Source organism: Volvox carteri, assembly GCF_000143455.1.
Source record: "Volvox carteri f. nagariensis unplaced genomic scaffold VOLCAscaffold_94, whole genome shotgun sequence".
Taxonomy (NCBI): domain Eukaryota; kingdom Viridiplantae; phylum Chlorophyta; class Chlorophyceae; order Chlamydomonadales; family Volvocaceae; genus Volvox; species Volvox carteri.
The window spans coordinates 164,483-183,736 of record NW_003307637.1 but is presented as its reverse complement, the minus strand read 5'-3'; the positions used below and the strand labels follow the sequence as shown (position 1 = coordinate 183,736).

General features: G+C 56.9%; 5 protein-coding genes across 5 annotated transcripts in view; 3 read left to right on the top strand and 2 right to left on the bottom strand.

The window, feature by feature from the left end:
• Positions 1–226: 226 nt before the first annotated feature.
• Positions 227–2,076, bottom strand: VOLCADRAFT_33236 (uncharacterized protein; the record flags this gene model as incomplete). The annotated part of the gene is made up of 5 exons (XM_002958412.1): positions 227–272; positions 823–960; positions 1,134–1,276; positions 1,572–1,706; positions 1,990–2,076. Coding segments are annotated over 5 exons (549 nt in total), but the record flags the coding sequence as incomplete, so codon positions are not given.
• A 1,849-nt stretch (positions 2,077–3,925) lies between these two features.
• Positions 3,926–7,235, bottom strand: VOLCADRAFT_69496 (uncharacterized protein; the record flags this gene model as incomplete). The annotated part of the gene is made up of 7 exons (XM_002958411.1): positions 3,926–4,159; positions 4,494–4,583; positions 4,811–4,912; positions 5,190–5,297; positions 5,628–5,723; positions 6,240–6,413; positions 6,969–7,235. 7 exons carry the CDS (start codon positions 7,233–7,235, stop codon positions 3,926–3,928), a joined length of 1,071 nt encoding a protein of 356 aa, XP_002958457.1.
• A 743-nt stretch (positions 7,236–7,978) lies between these two features.
• Positions 7,979–11,529, top strand: VOLCADRAFT_108144 (uncharacterized protein; the record flags this gene model as incomplete). Its single annotated transcript, XM_002958435.1, has 5 exons — positions 7,979–8,005; positions 8,747–8,978; positions 9,543–9,741; positions 10,023–10,137; positions 10,899–11,529. 5 exons carry the CDS (start codon positions 7,979–7,981, stop codon positions 11,139–11,141), a joined length of 816 nt encoding a protein of 271 aa, XP_002958481.1. The 3' UTR covers positions 11,142–11,529.
• A 361-nt stretch (positions 11,530–11,890) lies between these two features.
• On the top strand, positions 11,891–13,470 carry VOLCADRAFT_108143 (uncharacterized protein; the record flags this gene model as incomplete). The annotated part of the gene is made up of 4 exons (XM_002958434.1): positions 11,891–12,305; positions 12,397–12,584; positions 12,693–12,799; positions 13,119–13,470. Exons 1-4 carry the CDS (start codon positions 12,197–12,199, stop codon positions 13,468–13,470), a joined length of 756 nt encoding a protein of 251 aa, XP_002958480.1. The 5' UTR covers positions 11,891–12,196.
• Positions 13,471–15,729: 2,259 nt separating this feature from the next.
• The window catches only part of VOLCADRAFT_108142 (uncharacterized protein), a gene marked incomplete at its 5' end in the record, with an annotated part of 24,772 nt that continues 21,247 nt past the window's right edge, over positions 15,730–19,254 (top strand). The window contains 7 exons of the mRNA XM_002958433.1: positions 15,730–15,850; positions 16,304–16,615; positions 17,117–17,304; positions 17,739–17,858; positions 18,033–18,160; positions 18,337–18,548; positions 18,698–18,805. Of these exons, the coding sequence (XP_002958479.1) occupies positions 15,730–15,850; positions 16,304–16,615; positions 17,117–17,304; positions 17,739–17,858; positions 18,033–18,160; positions 18,337–18,548; positions 18,698–18,805 (1,189 nt within the window). The remainder of the gene's footprint in view (positions 15,851–16,303; positions 16,616–17,116; positions 17,305–17,738; positions 17,859–18,032; positions 18,161–18,336; positions 18,549–18,697; positions 18,806–19,254) is intronic.

The window sequence follows — 19,254 nt, the reverse complement described above, 5'->3', positions numbered from 1 at the left end:
CTCGTGATGGTGATGGTGGTGATGGCGAGGACGGCGAAGATGTTGAGGCCTCACATGGGGAGCGGAGCCGCGCCGCTAACAGCGCCTCATCCTCGTCATCCTCCACAGCACCGTTGCTGCCGTCGTCCTTGCGACCGTTGGTGTTGCTGCTGCTGTTGTGCCGCTGCAGCTGCTCTTGTTGCTGCTGCTCTTGTTGCCTTGCTAGCCATTGTTTCAGCTCTACTGCTCGTGTAGCAGCATGCAGCAACCAGTCCTCGTGGTTGTTATGAAGGCTCTGTCCAGGCACATTACCGGTAGAGGAAAGGCGCCGGGTGCGGGGTATCGGGGATTCGGTTGGGTGGTTTAGGGAGGGAGACCGTCACCAGGCCGTCACCAGACAGCCCAGGGTGCAAGCCGCGGATGGGCGCGAGTTCGCTTCCTTAGCCGTATCTTCTACACACGAGAGACAATCCTAGGTGTCATTCATGGATGGCATGCACGGCAGAACGCACGCGACAGAGCACGGATACCATTATTACACAGCAGCGAAACAAACGTAACAAAGGTGACACAGGGAACGGGCACCGCGCGACCCCTTGAGAACCTTTCTTTGTTTTTTTTCACATGGAAACCACAGCAAGCCTACAATACAAGCAAGTACTCGTATCATCCGCGGCGATGGCGCAACACTGGCACCACCACCACCACTACCAGCAGCATCAGCAGGGAAAGCCCAGGCAAGAGCCCGACAAACAATCAACCTCGCCCCCCTGCTGCCACGGCACCGACACTACTACTAATACTACTGCAGCAGAGCGGCAACCCTCCCCCAACACCGCACACACCTTCAGGTAGTCCAGCGGAATGCCACCCTCCTCACTTCGCGCCCTCTTCCTCAGTCGAGCCATGCAGGTGTTGGGGGAGGCCCTCAGGTAGATGAGGCCGTTGGGGACCAGCGTGGGCAGGGAGGCCAGGATGGGGCTGCGGCAGGGGGGAGCAGGAGGAGGAGAGGGGCACAGGAAGAATGAGTTTGAATTAGAGCGGGGGAGGAGGGGGGTTGCGGTGGTAGTGGCGGCGGTAGCGGTAGAGAACAGGTGCTGCGTGTAGGCAATGCGGTGTTGAACACAACACACAAAAAAGCTCGCTGCTCTCACCCGAACCAGGCGTCGTAGATGGCCAGTTCGTGATCCGCCAGGTCAAGGGAGGCATGTACGGCTCGCACGAACACCATACGGTCCGAAAAGACGGAGCGCTCCAGAAGCCTCGCCTTGCTCGCATTGCCGTACGTCTCGCGCTCCTGCGCGTGAAGGCCGAATGAAAAGAAGCCATGGATCCGAGCCCATACACGGGTTGAGCCGAAGGGAAGGGAGACCGGCCCACGGGTCCGTGTGCAGGATGAAAGGTGCGCGAGAGGACCGGGAACTACACGTACAGATTAACATACAGACGTCTAAATGGCTGCGCGGCGCGATGAGGACCCAGGTGCATGGCAGCAAAGGAGGGTCCGTACCGCCAATCCCGCGCCCACCCACCCATCCACCATCACCCATTCGCCACCACCACCACCACCACCACCACTGGCACCCACCCACCTGCAGCACCCGCGTCAGGAACACGAAGTTCTGAAATGTGTACGCCATGCGGGCGGGGTCCCGATAAAATAGGTCCAGCAGATTGACCGAGGAGCCGCCCACGCTCTGCCATTTCTCGATGGGCTCCTTGACGAACTGATTCGGTTACATTGGGTAACGGAAAACCGATTTTTCTAATTACAACAAACGGTGATTCAAAGTGAGAACAGCAAGCGATGCAGGTGCAATGGAAACACCCAGAACAATGGCCTAGCGTGGCGCCTGGGAGGATACCAGCAGCACAGGAAGCAGTTCCGATCCTCCACATCCTCGCTGCTGTGCACATGTACCGCCTTGGCTGCCTGTCTGTCTGTCTGTCTGGTGAAACACGACATAATGGGGCGGGGGGGGCCCTCCCAGCTCTTTGCGGATTACCTACACTGAATCCCTTGTCGGTGAGCAGATGGCGATTGAGTATTGACAGGAAGGTGCTCTTGCCCGCGCTGATGTTGCCCTCCACACTCAGCGTCACCTGCGGTCATGGAGGTGGTGGTTCCGGTGGTGGTGGTGGTGGTTGCGGCGGTGGTTAGGGTGGCGGTGGTGATGGTGATGATGTTCAGGCGGCTGCGGAGGGGAGTACGGAGGCGGAGGAAGGGGTAGCGCGGAGCCGGGTTGGCTGACAGAGGGATACTGACTGATTGGTTGGGTGGGCGCTCAGCCACCCGACGGTACGGTAAGACTGCGTAGGAGGAGTCGGCAGCGGGGGGGAAGGGAGAGACACGCGGCCTCCGCGATGTGGGTCACCTGGGGGGGGTATGGGCGAGACACACAGCCAGCCCGCATTCCAGCCCACTCCAGACTCCAATCCGCATCCCTCAAAAAACCCATCATCCAAATATCTCAAACGCAGAGAGTCCAAATCACAGACCTGCTCGCACGTCATGCCAAGAGCCACCGTTGGCGGCGGCGGTGCAGCCGCCGGCACCGCCTGGGCCACCTCGATGCTGGTCGCTGCGCCAGCCTGGTTGGTGACCCGCTTTGGTGCCGTGGCGGCGGATGGCGTGGTGTCGTCCCCGTGCAGCGCGCGGAAAAATGCCTCCATCGCCGCTAATTGCTCCTCATCCCGCACCTCCACCTTGTCCTGTGCAAGTGTGTGTCCAAGGGCAATGGAGCAGCAGCGGCGCGGTGATGCAATGGGTCGGATGAGGATCGCGGGCCGTATGTTGGCCTCGTGTCCGTTTGCCGGCCTGCTGCAGTATAAACAGGGAGCTGTCGTTCTCGCAGCTTGGCAATTATTTGAATGTGTCTCAAGTTGGAATGGAAAAGTGGGATTAAGCTGCAGAGCTGGAGATAGCTCTGCCTTGAATTTGGAGGGGAGGGTACACCAGAGCCGCTTGGCGGCTGTCTGCCGTTAACTGACATGCCGAAGAGGACTTGCCTGCAAGAAGCGACGGAAGTTCACTTTTTCCCGCTCGTACACCCGACGGAAGTCGCTCAAAGTGTAGACGTCGTTCCTCTCAAGCCGCTTGATGTGATGGTGCGCGGCCGGCACCAAAAGGATGTCATCGGAGTGAGACGGCAGTGGCGCACTTCCGTCCTTCCCAGTGTTGCTCCTCTTGGAACGGGTGGTGGCTACTGCGAAGGAGCTCGCGTCACTCTTTTGAGCTGCGAGCAGCACCTTCAACTGCAGGCGGCGCTCGGGCGCAAACCATGTTGCACCAGGAGCGTGCAATTGTGATACCGAATATAACCTTGGCGCTCCCCGTAAAGCTGGCATAACCACAGGCCTCGTTTCTGTCAGAGTCATGCCGCAGCCCCGAAAGCTGCGCACCGGAGTCTGCATGCTGCTATTTGACTTCAGCACACAGCCGAATAAATTATATAATTGATCGCAAAATTTTACCGCTTCAAGCGAAGGACACAATATGTTCGTTGCCCTAACGAGACCCAACCGCATTAACAATTATAATCTAAGGAAATCCTGGTTTCCTGACAGTAAGGTATTAACGCCCAGCGTATTGCGGCTCTAGGAACTGACACCGAAAGGAAAGCCAAATGGGGTTTTCGAACCTAGTCGTACACCAACTGCTTCCGCGCTTTTACAGTCACATTTCGATATTCGATTACACGTTCCGCTTAAAAGTTTGGCGCACCGAAATAATCTATCTGGCATCTTTCATCGGCCACGTTTGCATGTCTTTGGCGCATATTTCTATAGCCGCCACCCTCGCGCCCTTTGCTGACTTCATACGCCAATCCAACCAAACACATCACGCGAAAGCCGGCCGCTATGAGCAAAACTCTCCCTGCCCTCCATCAAAAACCACCTTCCTTCCACGGCTCACAACCTAAACGAACGAACTGCGCGCCCGTACTCAGGCATCGCCATCACTTCCATCGCCCTCGTCCTCTTCCCCTTTAAACAATCCATCCATTGGGTCCCGCGGCATCGGATTCTGCGCCTTGTGCTCCGTCCGCCGATCGCGCTGCGCCACCTTGCTACTGTACTTGCTAGCCGCCTTGCGCTTCAATGCTGCGCGCACCGCATTCGGGGACGTGTAGTTCGGGTTGTCGTACAGCGTCGCTCCGCCAAAGCTGCCGTTAAAGATCTGCATCGCATGACACCACGTTGTCGCGGCCTGTTTGTTGCGTGACAAGCTGACTGGCGTCTGGCGGAAGAAATGTGCCGGCAGGAATACACGGCGCAGGAATACACGACCCTACTCCGCCCTCATTAAGGCCCCCCCTACCTCTCTCATTCTCAAAACCCCCCGGGCCTACCTCGACCACCGTCTGGAAATCTCCCCTCACAGCCCCTCACCCTCCCACGGTATACCGGTACACACATCGGTACACACATCCCCTGCTACCATTCACGGCGAAAACACACAGAAAAAAAACCAACCCCACCTCTCCGCCCAAGTACGACATCCCCAAACCCACCTTGATGGGGTTCAGACAGAACCTGGGGCCCACCTCCACGAGTGAGGCGTTGTCCGGATCCACCCGCTTCTTGTCTGGGGGTACGACAAGCTGGATGGGGTGGGAGAGGAGGGGAAAGAGGGGAAAGACGAACCCGCGTTTAAAGACCAGCGCCTCCTTCCATACACGCTCATGCTGGTTTCGCGACCCTGCCCACGCACTTATAACATTGCACCGGCACACCCGCGTGCGCGCATTCATAGACACACAGTCATAGACATACATACATACATACATACATACATACATACATACACACACACCGACACCCGCCTTACCTGGTAGTTGCGCACCCAAACCCGCTCGTCTGCCAACGTGAACGAGATGACGTGGTCGAAAAAGGGTTTCGCCTTGTGGTGCCGCTTAGGGGTGGCAAACACCTGCGGAGCCGCGGGGTGTGTGCATAGTGTGCGGGGAGAGGGGGGGAATGGGGAGGGGGGAAACAGAGTTACAATGGGAAAAAAGTAGGGGTTATTATAAGGAGGAAAGGTACCCATTGGTACACACACACACATCTATAACTCTTTCTCAGCAACGCACATTCACAGAACTTGCCCTCATCCACACTCACCGCTTCGCTCACACACATTCACCGAACCGCAGTCAACCCGTTCACTCGTTCGGGGCGCCCCCCACCTCTCCGCCCCTCGCCCCCACCTGCGTGAGCATCTCCTTCAGCAGCTGGGTATGGGGCTGCACGTCGAAGGCCGCGTCAAATGACAGGACGGGACGGGAGCCCTTCAGGTGATTGCCGGACAGCTTCACCTGAAGAGGGGGGAGAAGGGGACGGAGACGGGGGGTGATTGGTGGTGGTGGTGGTTGGTAAGGAGCAGGTGGTTGGGGAGGATACTTCATTCATACGCAAAGCAGTCGCCCTTACTTCCCTTCCGGGCCCCCCCCCTTCCCTCCGGCCCCCCCTTCCCTCCGCCCCCCCCTTCCCTCCGGCCCCCCCCCTTCCCTCCGGCCCCCCCCTTCCCTCCGGCCCCCCCCTTCCCTCCGGCCCCCCCCTTCCCTCCGGCCCCCCCCTTCCCTCCGGCCCCCCCCCTTCCCTCCGGCCCCCCCCCCTTCCCTCCGGCCCCCCCTCCTCCTCCGCACCTCCGCCATGGTGTGTACATTGGCCACGTGGAACTTGACCGAAGGGCCGTCCGGGGCCTTGGACAGCCACAAGTACAAGTCCTGCTTCTTGCGGACCTGCGACACAGGAAGTGTGGGTTCGCGGGGGCGGGGTGCGGGGAAGCCGGCGAGAGGAAAAAAGGACACGAGGGAGGTTTCAGAGTTATGGGCACGAGTCGAAAAAACACCGCGGACGCGGGTTACGATTGGGAGGGAGGGCACGCAGCCCTGCAGGGGAAAAGAGAGGTAAACCAGTGGAAACGTAAAATAAAAAGCGCAAGCACGAGGGGTTTTCCCAGCAGCAGCCGTACCCCTCTTCGCCCCCCCCTCCTGAACCCTCCACGTCAGTTCCGCCTCCCAAACCCCACCTCCCCCCACATCTCCTAACCCTAAAACCCAAAGTGCCAAACCCTAAACCCCCATCTCCCACCCCCCTACCCCGCTTCCCTTCCCCTTCCCTCCCCACCTTCTCCTTCACCTCTCCACGCCACTCCAATCCACTACCCCTTACAAACCCCCCAAACACACGCTCACAAACAAGTTTCCTCATCGCGGCTCAGTCATCATTTAAAAACACACCCAGCTCCCTCTCACCTCAAAGAACAACACGCTGCTGCAGTTCTTCAAGTCCGCCACCTCGTTGAGGACCCCGCGGTCGCTCTTGGTGTCCAGTTTGGACTCCTTCTTACAGTGCGGCAGTAGCGACATGACGTCTTCCATCAAGTGACGGTATCGAAAGGTCACGCCGCGGGTGGACAACACAAGGACCTGCGGGAGGACGGATTCGAACGAGATACCTCGTGAAAAAGATGACAATTCAATTTGCTTTTGTTGAGATGCGACGGTAATTACAATACTGTAGTTGCTGGCTGCGAAGGGTCCCTTACAGGGGTACAGGGACTTCCTGATGTGAAGGGTGAACCGTATATGTACGGTTTTTTGTGCGGGGAGATCGCAAGAAGCTTCATAAGAAGCGGGCCCTCAGACAGGCATTGAGGGAGACACTCCACACATTGATAATACCGCAAAGCTAGACAATAGCCAAGAGGCCTCAGCAGCAGCAGCAATAGCAGCAATAGCAGCGCTGCGGTTTGCCGGGAGTATATGTGTCCTGCTTCACTTCACAGCTGCCCCCCGCCCACAAACTCTCACCCATCCACCCCCCATCGCCGGCAGTTTGGTTCTTATGACATTTTGTGCAAGGTGCATGCAACTCCCAACCATATCCGCCAATATCTCGACAGCAACCCGGAGGCTCCATCGTCACACCCCTCGCTATAGCGCGCGCTCTACCCCTCTTCCCTCCACTTTCTCCCGGCCCACCTTCTCCTTGTTCTTAAATGTCCCTGGGGTCTGTACAGCAGCAGCAGCACCCGCCACAGCTCCCGTATCGGCGGGCACGGGGCCCGCTAAGGCTGTGGAGAAGGCGCCCTGCCTAGGGGTGGCCACCTTGGCGGCCGTTGCGGCACCTGGACCTGGCGTGTGTGTTGCAGCATCGCCACCCTTCCGCCCTGGAGACAAATGGAGAAATTGCCGTTCAGAATGGCCAAAAAGAAGCGGGGGAAGTTCAGCGGGCGGGAAATTATACATCGCGGCAGAAGGAAATTTTAGTGGCAGTGAGGGGAGAGATTGGGCTGCAGTGGTGGTGAAGTGCGTGGGGTAGGTGAGCAAGGCGAGGCAAGGCGGGAGAGACGGGTTATGTTGGATGGTGTTACGAACACGTTGTTGTGAGTATAATGCCGGCCAAGGGCGCCTTTCGAGGTTGAGAACGTGAGAAGGAGACTACCGTGGGCGGTGCGGCATAATGCTACAAGGGGACCAACATCGTTGAAGATGGTACGAAACAGCATTCGACAACTGCAAGACGGAAACCCCGCTGTCGGTTTGTGACCAAATTGGGTCTTGCAAGAAATTGGCATCACCACAGATGAGTTGGGCGCATGCGCTATGCCCCAGGATGGGGTTTGCAGGCCTGCGTCCGGCGGCGCGACCTCATGTCGATGGCGAGGCGGCGTGGAAGTGGTCCATATAGTTTATGTGGATGGCTCACCTAGCTTCTTTGCATTCCGTTTGGCTTGTTTTGGAGGCCGTGCATCGCCTTCAGCTGCTTCGTCTCGTTGTTTTCGCTTCACTGTGCCCCTTCCAATGGCCATTGGAAAACCACGTATATAATGAAATATGGAAATAAAAGACTAATTATCCAAAGGCGTGCTTATTATTACTACTATTACAAACCATGAAATGAATAGCTGCTCTTAAGTCTGATCAACCGCAAGGACGGACGTGAACATAAGATAACAAACGGAAGTCTTGTAAGGAATGACACAAACAAAATGCTGCGATATAAAAGTGTTGGCAAGGTAAGACTGAGGCCGTCCGGCAAACCGTTAGTAGACCTAACCGTCAGTTGCCGCTGTTTCTACTTTATGACAACGTAGCGGGTGATAAGAATTCATATGTGACTGTTTGTGTTATCGGACATGCGTGCTCCCAAGGCACTATAGCTTTGTACCCATGTAGGACAATAGGTGCAGTAAACAGTGAACTAGGCCTTGTGCAGATTCTGTCTAAAGATTTGTACTTTGATTATCCTTATCAACTACAAAATCATCTGGTAAATCACGATGCGACATTGCCCCACTTCGTCTGATGCTGGCCGTTTCAGCACTCCACCGGCCCATCCACGCTTAACACGCCCGTTTCGCGCTTCCCAATCATGTGACCACACGAGACTCAGATCGCGTCAGCAGCGCAAAGCTTTGTGCCAACCTACTGAAGGCCTGTTGGGCCTACCTGCCAGTCGTCCAGCCAGTCCACAGTTGGAGGCCAGTCAAGTATCAGGGCGGCGATCGGTGCTCCTATCTCTTACGTCTCCTGCGTTTCTTGGTGTCTGTAACCTATTATCATTAGGATCCGCGGAAGCAGCGCTAGTGGGCGTCTCGTGCCCCGGTATGTACCCAAGATGGTGCCGAAGCGATCGGCGTGGTGCCCTTCATTTGCACTCTCCCTACACTTCTATCATCCATGGATGTTGGCCTGTAAATATTACAACACGGAGGGAGTGTGTCTCTAGCTAGTCCCTCGCACCAGCCTCACTGCAGAATGCTAACGACCTCAACGACCTGCTTCCCACCCAACCACTACCACCTCCAGGCCTGAACGGCTACGCGCTGCAGCAGTGCTTGAGGGAGGCACGTAAGGCCCGGGAGGCGGCGGAGGAAGCTGCTGACGGCGGAGCTGGTCGCGGCGGTAGTGGCGTCGATGCCGTACGCGAGGAACGCCTGCGGTACCGGCAGTATGAGCAGCCGGGGACGCTGGTGACGCTGCCGAACGGTGTGATGGGCTGATGTGGGGCTGGTGACGGACCCGTGTGGGTGAGACCTGAGACCTCACAAGCACCCATGACATAGTGTTGACAAAACTCTATTTGGCGTTTGGCACTGCGTGAACCTCTGATGCGAAGGAAGAGCTTCTCGAATGTTCTGACCTGGGTGGAAAAGTCTTCCTTGCCCGGCGGAGTCCGCTTTGCCGAAGTTGCCAGGAGGCTTGAACAGCTGTCCTCCGTATCCCTGACTGATGCCGTTGAGCGATCTCGAGCCCTCAATATGCAAGAAGGGTTTGATGCCTACCTTAGTGCCATCAATGCCTCAGGTCATTCGTGCCCCGCACTCTAACCGTCGCTCTAGGTCTATGGGTTCTACCGTTTTCCTAATCTTTTATCTGTCTGTCCGTCTGTCTGCCTATCTGTCTGTCCGTCTGTCTGTCTGTCTGCCTGTCTGCCTGTCTGTCTGTCTGTCTGTCTGTCTGCCTGCCTGTTTTCGTAAATTGGAATCTACGTATGTAACATGTGAAAATAAAAACTTCCCTACATTTGCACTCTGCTGTTGCGTACGACAGGCCTGCAGTACCGGGAGCTGCTGGAGGGCACCGGCCCAGAAGCGACCCCCGGGTCGATCTGCGAGATCACGTACATCGTGTACCGTCTGTCATCCGGTGCGTACTACAAGTACAGTAGTGGCGGCACACCGGTCTTTCTGTTTTCGCTAGGGTATGGCCAGGAGGGCAAGGACGACGTGGGACAGACGTACAAGTTCAGGTATGTGCGCCAGGATATGCGAAGCAGGGCTCGGAGGGAGGGAGCCGTCGGGCCCGGGGCCAGACGCACCGGGGGGTCGGGGCGGCCATGGGGGCCATGTGCATGATGGTAGCGAATGGTTGAGTAGTAGTCTGAGACAGGTTTCTTGGCCATGTCGTCTTGGGCGGGCCTTCCCTGTGGCACTTTTTGCACGTGTGGCACTTTTAACCCACGTGCCCGCATGCGGGTGGCGTCCTTGCGACTTCACCCTCTTCACCACGGTGGTGGCCCCCCGTCTGCAGACTGGGAGAGCCCAGCAGCCTGCCCGCTGCGGTGACTCCCGCGCTGGTGGGTATGCGCCAGGGCGGCAGGCGGCGAGTGCTAGTGCCGCCGCGGCTGGGCTGGGTGGATGATAAGGTCTGTCCGGGGGGGGCCAGGGAACCGAAGGGGGCCGGAGCGGACGGGTTGGGGCGCGGGTGAATGAGCAACACCAGGGGGCGGGGAAGGTACATTTTGCTGTAGCAATGTGACATTGGTTTTTGCAGGGTCCGGTAGGCCGTTGGAGTAAAGATCGGGCTCTTTTGTCCGCAGCCGGATGCGGGAGATTGCTGATTGCCCGTTCCTGTCGGGGCTGAGGGTACGGGATTTGGGTACTGTGTATTTTGGGGATGGTGTTGTAATTTGTGTGCGTATGTGTGTATATGTATGTATGTTGTTACAGGGTGGTTAAGTTCGCCAGCGGCCCCCTTTCCCGGGGCAGTCCCTGCTAGAGGGGCACCCTAATCCGTCACCCCATCCGACTTCAGAATGTATTCGTTGGGTTCGGCAACTCACCACCAGCATCCAACCAAATCTAGCGGATCAACGGCGCATCAACTTAGTTCCTGGTCAGTTCGCAAGTTGATATTATCACGTCCTACATCGTCCATTTGATGGGGGGCCACCTCCCATTTCAACACTCCTCAAACACCCGAGGAGCCGGCAGGCGAATTTGAACCCGGATCGGCCGGGAGCAGAAGTCAGGCCTTAACCTCTGCCAGCCGCCTGCCATATGTATGTCTCTGTGTGTTACACCTTCGGGAGTTACCGCGGCCTCGTTGATATCCTCTCCCGCTCGGTCTTTATTATGTGCCGCCATACACACATACATACATACACACATACATACATACACGCAGGTGGGTCCGCGGCCCGACACCTTCGGGGGTCAGCGGCGCCTGGTCGGTCACAAGGATGAGCCGTTACTCTTCGAGGCCGAGCTTGTACGCGTACGGCAGCAACTGCCAGGGCAACTGCCGGATGGTGGCAATGGCGGAGTACAGGAGCTCGCGGGTGTCCCGAAGGGCCCGGTGCCGCGAGGTGATGATGCCACGTTCCGGCTACCGGCACCGCCGACGTACTACGGTGCAGGGAAGGGTTAATCATCACGGGTCGTGTGCTTTGCGAAGCGTCAAGGAGGGGGTTTTACATGCGGAAGGTTGTACGAAAGTTTGCAAGGAGTTCATCTCAATTTTTGGCCTGCAGAGGGACATCGGTTTAGTTGTGAGTTGGCGGTTGTGGGTTGTCGGTATAGTTGTTAGTTGTCACTTGTATCTAGTGATCTAAAGGATCGCTGGACGGGTGTACCTGTATGTATGTGTACGTGTTTGTGCATGTGGATTTGCAACACAGGCTGGACGTTCGCGCTAGGAGCAAAGGGAAGATGAAGTCTTGCCCAGATCTTTGCACAAAACACAAACTTGCCCTGAGGGGAGAGGCAGGTGCTGGGCACTACAGTGATAAAACGTCTATTATCCCGGATTATTCGCTACTGCTGGTGCGTGCTGATGCCGACCGCTGAACCGGCCGCTTGCAAGGCGTCACTGCTCCTTGTACGAGCGCTGCTGCCGTTACTGTACTTTAAAACTATGCCGTACGCCGTGGCAGCTGAAATGCCGGGTAGGCGAACAGGGCAGATCCCGTCCTTGACATATGCGTCGTTAAGTAGGAATACTAAATAATGCTGTTACGAGCTAAAAAATATGTGTCGGGACCGGAGAGAAAGGCTGGGTGGTAACCCTCCCAAGTTGCCGAGTGCCGGGCTGCCAGTTGTGATGTACGGTAAGCTGTCGGGTACGTTGGGTCGGTGGGTCATAGGCCGCGACTTGCACTGGGAAGTGAATCGCCAAGACCGGTATCAGAGAAATATACGCCTATATAGTCGCTGTCGTTGCTTGAAGATACGCTCTTATGCCAAAGTGTAAGCTTGGTGCTCCTCACACCACAGGCAACTAGCCAACGACAACTACAGGTAAAGACCTTCACTCTGACAGTCCTTAACCGTTACTGATTAGAAAGTATTAAGGCATCCACCAGCTAGCTCTGCGCACCGCGAGCATCTGGAACCTTGGCGAGTCATCTTCAACCTTCTTGTTAGGCTGTAGTAACTTCCCGTGCATTCTTGACGGGCTATAGTGGACATACTGTACTAGGAATCATGGCTTGCCCGCTGCACAAGCGAGTGCCAGCGGGCAATGGCTTTGTTTGCAGTCGCTCGGTGTTTTTTTGCTCAGCTAAGGGCCAACGGATTGGAGGAGAGACATTTGGTAAGGCACGGCATGTGGATGTTTCTCATACGCCATGCGCTTGAGGCCTACAACTTTGCGAATGGACGTGACTTGGCGCACTTGGCCGCAGTCCCGCATGCGTACGAGAGCTCTAGTAACTCAGCCACGGTCACAACATCATACTTGGAGCCTGGCAGCAGCAAGACCGGAGCGATTAGGGTCAAAGTCACCCCGCCACGTGAAATTTCGCAACCGCCGTCCCCGCCTTCTCTGATCCATAGCCCCGTCTACGTCCAAAAGGCAATTACAAAACCTTCGGTAGGTAGGGCCTGGCCGTGAGAGCTGGCTTGCTCGTTTGTACTTACTTTTCCGATTTTACTTGTGAAGTCCACCTATCTAGCAACGCTGCTTGCCTCCCATTCACAGGCTGATTCCACACCGGCGCCCACGGCCGCCCCCTCACGGCTCCCAGACACGGACGACGGGCAGGACGCCGACAATGGCGACAACAGCCTTCTGTGGGCTCTGAAGCAGTAGGTCCCGTTGCCGTCTGCACCCCCCTCTCGAATGACACTTCGGTCACATGACCCATATCCCAAACCTTCCTTCCCTTTTTCAAGAATCCGCCGCGGACTTTCCTCCGCGCGCTTTCCCCACCTCCGACGCCGTCGTCATTCATACACATGCACACGGCTATATACCATGCCTTGTTTCCCCTGTCTCGATTCAACCCCCTTCCCCGTCATATCCTCTTCCCTCACGTCGCCGTGTCCTTCTCCCACCATCCTAATGCGGCGTCTTCTCCTGCCTCCTGCCCCCTTGGGCCCTGCACCCTTACACCTCGCCCCGAAGGGTGGATCGCTCCCTAGACGAGCTGGAGCAGAACCCGCTACCGCTGCAGAAGGAGATTTACGAGCTCAGTCGCAGCCCCGCAGCCACCGCCACCTCCTCTGCCATTTCCACTGCGGCCCGGGTAACGGTGGCAGCGACGAAGGAGGCGGTCAAGGCTGCCGTACCGGTGGGGCAGTGGATGGTCAGGGAGGGCGCCAAGGCCGCCGTCTCCATCATGTCGCGCGCTATGGCAGAGAGTGCCAAGCTCAAACAGCAGCAGCAACAACAACAGCAGCAAAAGACGACAGCAAGTTCAGAAAAGCAGCAGGAAGGCCGAAAAGACGGCGCTAGCAGGAAGCGGCAGGGGCTGTAGGTAGGATGCGCGTGCTTTCGAATGGCAAGTGGCCGTGTCATGCTGAGGGATCGAGTTATTCGAGGTCAAGGAGCACGGTACTGATGAAGCATGGACATGGGGGCGGGCGGGTAAGGGCAGCAGGCGAGCGCACGGGGCGTATCTGGCTTGGGCGGCGCGGCGGTGGTGCCTTTGGTTGGTAGGTAGGCGTGGGCTTGGCTGGGCTGGGCAAGTTGACAACGTCACAGACAGGAGAGTGGCATGGGCTGGGGCCGGGGCCTCATGGATTTTACTGCTGCAGATTGTCGTTGGCTGCGCGTGGCTCTCTGCATCCATGGCAAAGAGTTGGGTGCGAAATCTTGGAGCATGCGTTCGCGCAGCTTACTTACAGCTTACATGTAAGCTGCGCTTGAAGGTGTTGCATTTGGAAAGGTGTATTGGCAGGTTCTGTGGTGAGAAGAAGGTGCGACATGCTGTCGCTGTAGGGTGAGTAGATGCGGTGGTGGTCAGGTGGCAATGGCAATGGGCCGGCTTGGAGGCCTGAGCGACCACGGGGCAGCTGGCGTGGTGATGTATCGTATGGTCCGTATGTTAGTGGTGGCGGTTAGTGGCTCGCACGGGATTGAAGCCGAGGAGAGATACATGAATGCGTTTGGCAGCAGCGCGGGCGCGCATGGCATATGCATTCGTGCGAACTATCGCTTGTAGCTATTTAGAAGCCCGTGAGAGAGGAATGGAAGAGGTGACTGAGAGTCGCGAGTTCTTGGGTGTCAAGCCAAAATAGTTTGTTTGTTCAGATGATTCGGCTCACATTTTTCAGTAGGCATTCGGGCCAGCAAAAAGCGGTATTTAGAGGCGACGGCGAAGCGAGAGCGAATGAGCGGTCTTCACTTTGGTTGTGATGGAGCGTGTGGTCGAGCTGAGTGTTAAGGTTCCCGCGGGAGCGTTGGAAAATGATGCGCGGTAGCCGCAACAGCCACAAATCGCACACGGACCTTTCTTCTCAGTGTACTTTGTCCTAGCGTGGCGGGTGAAATGCAGTTGCAAGAAAGAGCTACTGGACATTGCAGCGCAGTGTCTCATCATGCGCATGCTAGAGAGAGAGAGAGAGGCGGTTGCGTAGTACAAGGGTACGAGGGCAACACACGGGCAGTGTGCGTGTTCTGGCGCGTGTGATATTGGGTTGGTGTATCCGCAATGGACCCCCGCAGGCTCCCCACGTAAGCTAACCTCCTGCGGGGTTTTGATTACCTTCATCAAAATTGGCGGTATGCGCCGTTGTTGTGAAGCGCGGTTGGTTGGGTTGGATAGGCTCATTATCGGGTCTCTAGAAGAGGGTAATGGTATTGGGTTAGTTATTATGTTACAAGTTACAAGTGCCGCACGAGTGCGGGGGTGTCCGTCAAAGCTTGGAGGCCATGGACTATATGTATTGTGTTATGTTTGTACCTTGCTGTTGATGTCTAACGGCTTTTGCTCCGAGTGCTGTGGTCTTCAGCCTCTGCCAACCTTCCTTTATTGATCAACTGGAGACCAGGGGTTACAAGAAAGCACGAAAGAAGTTCATGTTGGCTGACACCAAACGACGTTTTGACACTGTTTCTCTTGTGAGTGTAAATTCGCTGTCGTTGTAGTTGCTGTTTTCTGTTTCAACTCCCCTCAGTGCAACCGCTTTCTTATCGCAATTTGGTTTGTTGGTCGCAAGGTTGGTTATTGAAAGGGGAACCAGCGGATTTTTGTGTGCGCCGAGAGCTGCTCGCGTTATGATGGGCGTTTTTTCGTCCTTGAGGGTGAACTGCTGCAAACGCAGGCCCTTATTGCCGCACGGTGCGGCGCCTTTGCGTTACGTTGTTAAATTGGTTTCGTGAGTTTTTTTTGTCGGCAAGTTTGTACTTTTTTTACCGGCTTTGTAAAAACTAAATAAATGATCGTTTAAATTTAATCAATACTTTCTCCGGGTCGACGCTCGTGACGGCAGTTGAGTTAACGACCCAAGGGGCGGCGGCAATCTCCTGTAGGACTAAATCTCTACACGTCTCTGAAGCAAAGCACAAAATTTCCTTCCAACAGTCTGTTTTGAAGACTTTCTTGTTATAAAATAAAGTTATGCTTAAGGAATACCCGTGAACGTTCACAGGTAGTTCCGCGGGTACGCTATGCATGTTCATTTTGTGAGTGGCGGAACGATCCAGTACTTTGTGAGTTATCTTCATCATTTAAATTTCAACTCCCTAACTGGTCCCGTCCTTGGGAAGGAGGCCACTTCTTGTGGGTAAAAGAATGGGCGTTCCGGGCCTTTTCGCATTCCTCAAGCGGCGGTATGGAGTTATCGCCAGATTCATAAGCAAGAAAGAAGATGGCAGTTGGGATGGGGCGGCACCGGCGGACGCCCTTTATGTCGGTGGGTAATGTTTATGCGACATCTGAGGCACGGACGTGAAAGCCGCCATCCGTCCTGCATCCAACCTGGAATCGCAATACTAACTTTCATGCCTTGTACTATCCCATCCACAATGTCAGTCTTCCGCGATCAGCGCAACACCCCCCACAACATTTCCCCTGTCAGCGCTAGTGTTGCAATGCATCCCCCCCTTGCGCACACCTTCCTTAAGTGTTCTCCCACAAGGAAGCACTGGGTCACCATGTTTACTAGGAAACTCGCTGCACAGGCTTAATCCCTTGTCACAAAGCGAAGGCTGGGGACGTTGGAAACGGGCAGCAGAAAGACGGGATATTCCAAACTTTAAGAGCGTGCACCCTTGCAACCTCGAACAGCAGCCTCAAATTGTAGCGTTCTTCCGTTCCCCACGGCCCCTCTTCCTGCCCTTCTTGCCTTTCTCCCCACCACTACCAGACATGAATCACATTATCCATAGCTGCACACATGCCAACACGGGGAGCGACGGCTTACCTTACGACGAGAATGCCGCCTTTGAGCGCATGGATGCCTATTTGACTGCGCTGTTGGAGATCGCGGATGGCGGCGGAGCCGCTGCCGGCGCCGACACCGCCGCGGCCGCAGCAAAGGCAACCAACTCACGTCCCCCTTCCCCATTGCGGCTGTTGTTTGTGGCCATTGACGGCGTGGCGCCAATCGCCAAAATGAACCAGCAGCGCACTCGGCGATTCTTGTCCGCGCACGTGGCGGAGGTGACGGATCATGTGGGTGAGTGAGAGAGGGTGAGGGTGAGGGTGAGGGTGAGAGTGCAGCTGCAAAGCATATCCACGTCACTTCCTTCATTATCCAACGGGGGACGCCTCCTCCCCCCCCCAGGTCGGCTGACTGGTGGTACTCGCTCTTAGCGTTTACGCATACGCCCCCCCCTCTTCAGCCATGCATACCTCTGGCGCATCAGTTTATCCTTGGCATCAGCTTCACTTGTTCGTGGTTCGTCTCCCCCCCCACCACCGCCACCACCACCACCACACACCACCAGTAATCAATGGAGATTATTGCATTTTGGTGTCCAGCAGTTGCCAGTGCTTTGGTGTGATGCAACATCAGCCGTAGTTGCGGGCCTTTTGTTTCTCGTTTTACACTGCATGATTCCACTTAGCTAGGTACCCATGATCCATCCAGACCGCCAACCTGCTCCCAGACCGCTTTTCTTTTCCCGGCCCAGCTGAGTCGCTCCACCCTGTGCTCAACCCTGTGCTTTAAACCCAGAGCGTGAAGTCCGTGCCGAGATGACCTCTCAGGCCGGGGGCTCCCGCACCATCCCCGACACCTCCTCCAGCCGCTTCGACCCCAACATAATATCGATTGGCACCGTCTTCATGAGCCGGGTGGCGGACAGGGTGCGGGCCATGCTGCGCACCAAGGTGCAGACCGACCCACGGTTCACTCAGCTGAGGGTGGGTCTGTCCTTCCGTCCGTCCGTCCATGCTCCTCTTCCCCCCTTCTTTTTCTCTCTCTCTCTCTCTCTCTCACCAAGCTCGCCCCCATTTCCCGAGCTCTTCCTGCACCCTGGTACATTCAAAACCGTCCGACAGTCCCCTTTTCTGGCCCCCACGTGTCACACGTGTCACACGTGTCACACCAACTTTCACTTCGTCACCCGCGTACTGGTGCTGTCCAGTAGGATCTGAAACCTGGATCTGAAATCTCCTCTCGACACCCTCATCCCCCTGGTGCCCCTCCTTTTGCCCGCCTTCCCTCCTTTCCGCATGCTTCCCCCCCCGCAATGTATGCTTGCTGTGTGCTTGCGTGCTTGCCGACGGACTTATTTGGCTTGGCGTATTTGCTGACGGGCTGGCGGACTGCGGCGGGGACGTGTTCACTCGAGCAGGTGATCGTCTCCGATTCCTACGAGCCAGCCGAGGGGGAGCACAAGATCATGAGGTTCATTCGCCACCTGCGCACTCGCCCCGAGTACGACCCAAACACACGACACATCATCTACGGCCAGGTGGGCCTTATGTATGTATGTATGGATGGATGGATGGATTTATATATGGATGGATGAAGGGATAGGACGGAAAGAGTGAGGGTGACGAGGAGGAATTTTGGAAGGAAAGCCGAAAAAGGTTGGCTTGGGCCTGGAATGCCCGCTGTCCCCTCTGGTCCACCTCCGGCCATCCAGCTCGCCCGTCCTCGGGTGTCGGTCCCCGGGCCCCCCGTGGGTACAAGTGTCAGCAGCCCGTTGGTGCATTGGGCAGTGCCGGCAGTTCCCGCAGTATGGATCTACGGTTTTCCCTCCCCACCAAAAAGGTAAGTCTCCTGCCGGACTGCCGTGTGTGCGTATGCATGCATGTATGTATGTACGTTCCCTCCCTTAGCCCCCTCAGCATTCCTTTCCTCTCACCTTGTGTATCCGTGCTGCCGCTGCCGCTGCCGCTGCCGCTGCCGCCGCTGGCTGTCCGCGCCTTTCTCCCCGTCCCGCGCAGGACGCCGACCTGCTGCTACTGTCCCTCCTCCTCCACGAGCCGCATGTGCGAGTGCTGCGGGCGGGAAATCCAGACCAACAACAACAACAACCCAACACAGCAGCAGCCGCCGCCGCCGCCGCCACATCTTCAGCCGCCAAGCTACGACCGGAAGGCCGCCAGTACCAACCCCCGCAACAACAACAACAACAGCAACAGCGACAACAGCCAGGGTTGAGTTCGGGGCCCCTGGGTGGTCCTGGTAGTGGTGGCGGAGGTGGTGGCGGAGGTGCATGGGCCCCAGCTGGTGCCCCCGGCGGCCCCGGCCCCGCGGCGGTGGGGGGTTCGGCTTCCTCCCCGGCTTCTCCTTCTTTGGCAGCAGGCGCTGAGAAGGTGGAGGACGGGAAGGAGGAGTCGGTGTTCTTCTTCGAGGAGGTGGACATCAGTTTGCTGCGGGAGTGCCTTCAGTGGGAGTTCGCCGAGCTGTGCGGTGCGGGCGAGGGAGCTCCGGCCTGGGGGGGAGGGGAGGGGGGATGGTGGTGGTGATGGTGGTGGTGGTGGTGCGGTATGCTTACGGGAAATGAAGAGGACAGTGTCTGACGTGCCTGGCTGGGGCCTGGGGCCCGGGCGGGCTGGTGTTCGTCCTGCTTGCCTTCCTGTCTTCGCTGCGCTGGACAGACCCACTCACCACCTCACCACCTCACCACCACGACATCCGACGACATCCGACACCCCACGACTTGTTGTGTCCCTGATGCAGCTTGGACCCCGCAATGCACGAACGTATGTATGTACGGAGTGCTACATCTTAACTTGAGTTGTGGCACCCTTCTTCCATTGTATAATGGGAGCCCTGCCGTACAAGCCACGCATGCAATTCCTACCCCTGCGTCTGCGGGCCCCAGGTGCCCCGGACGGCCGCCCACTAGCTGCCGAGTA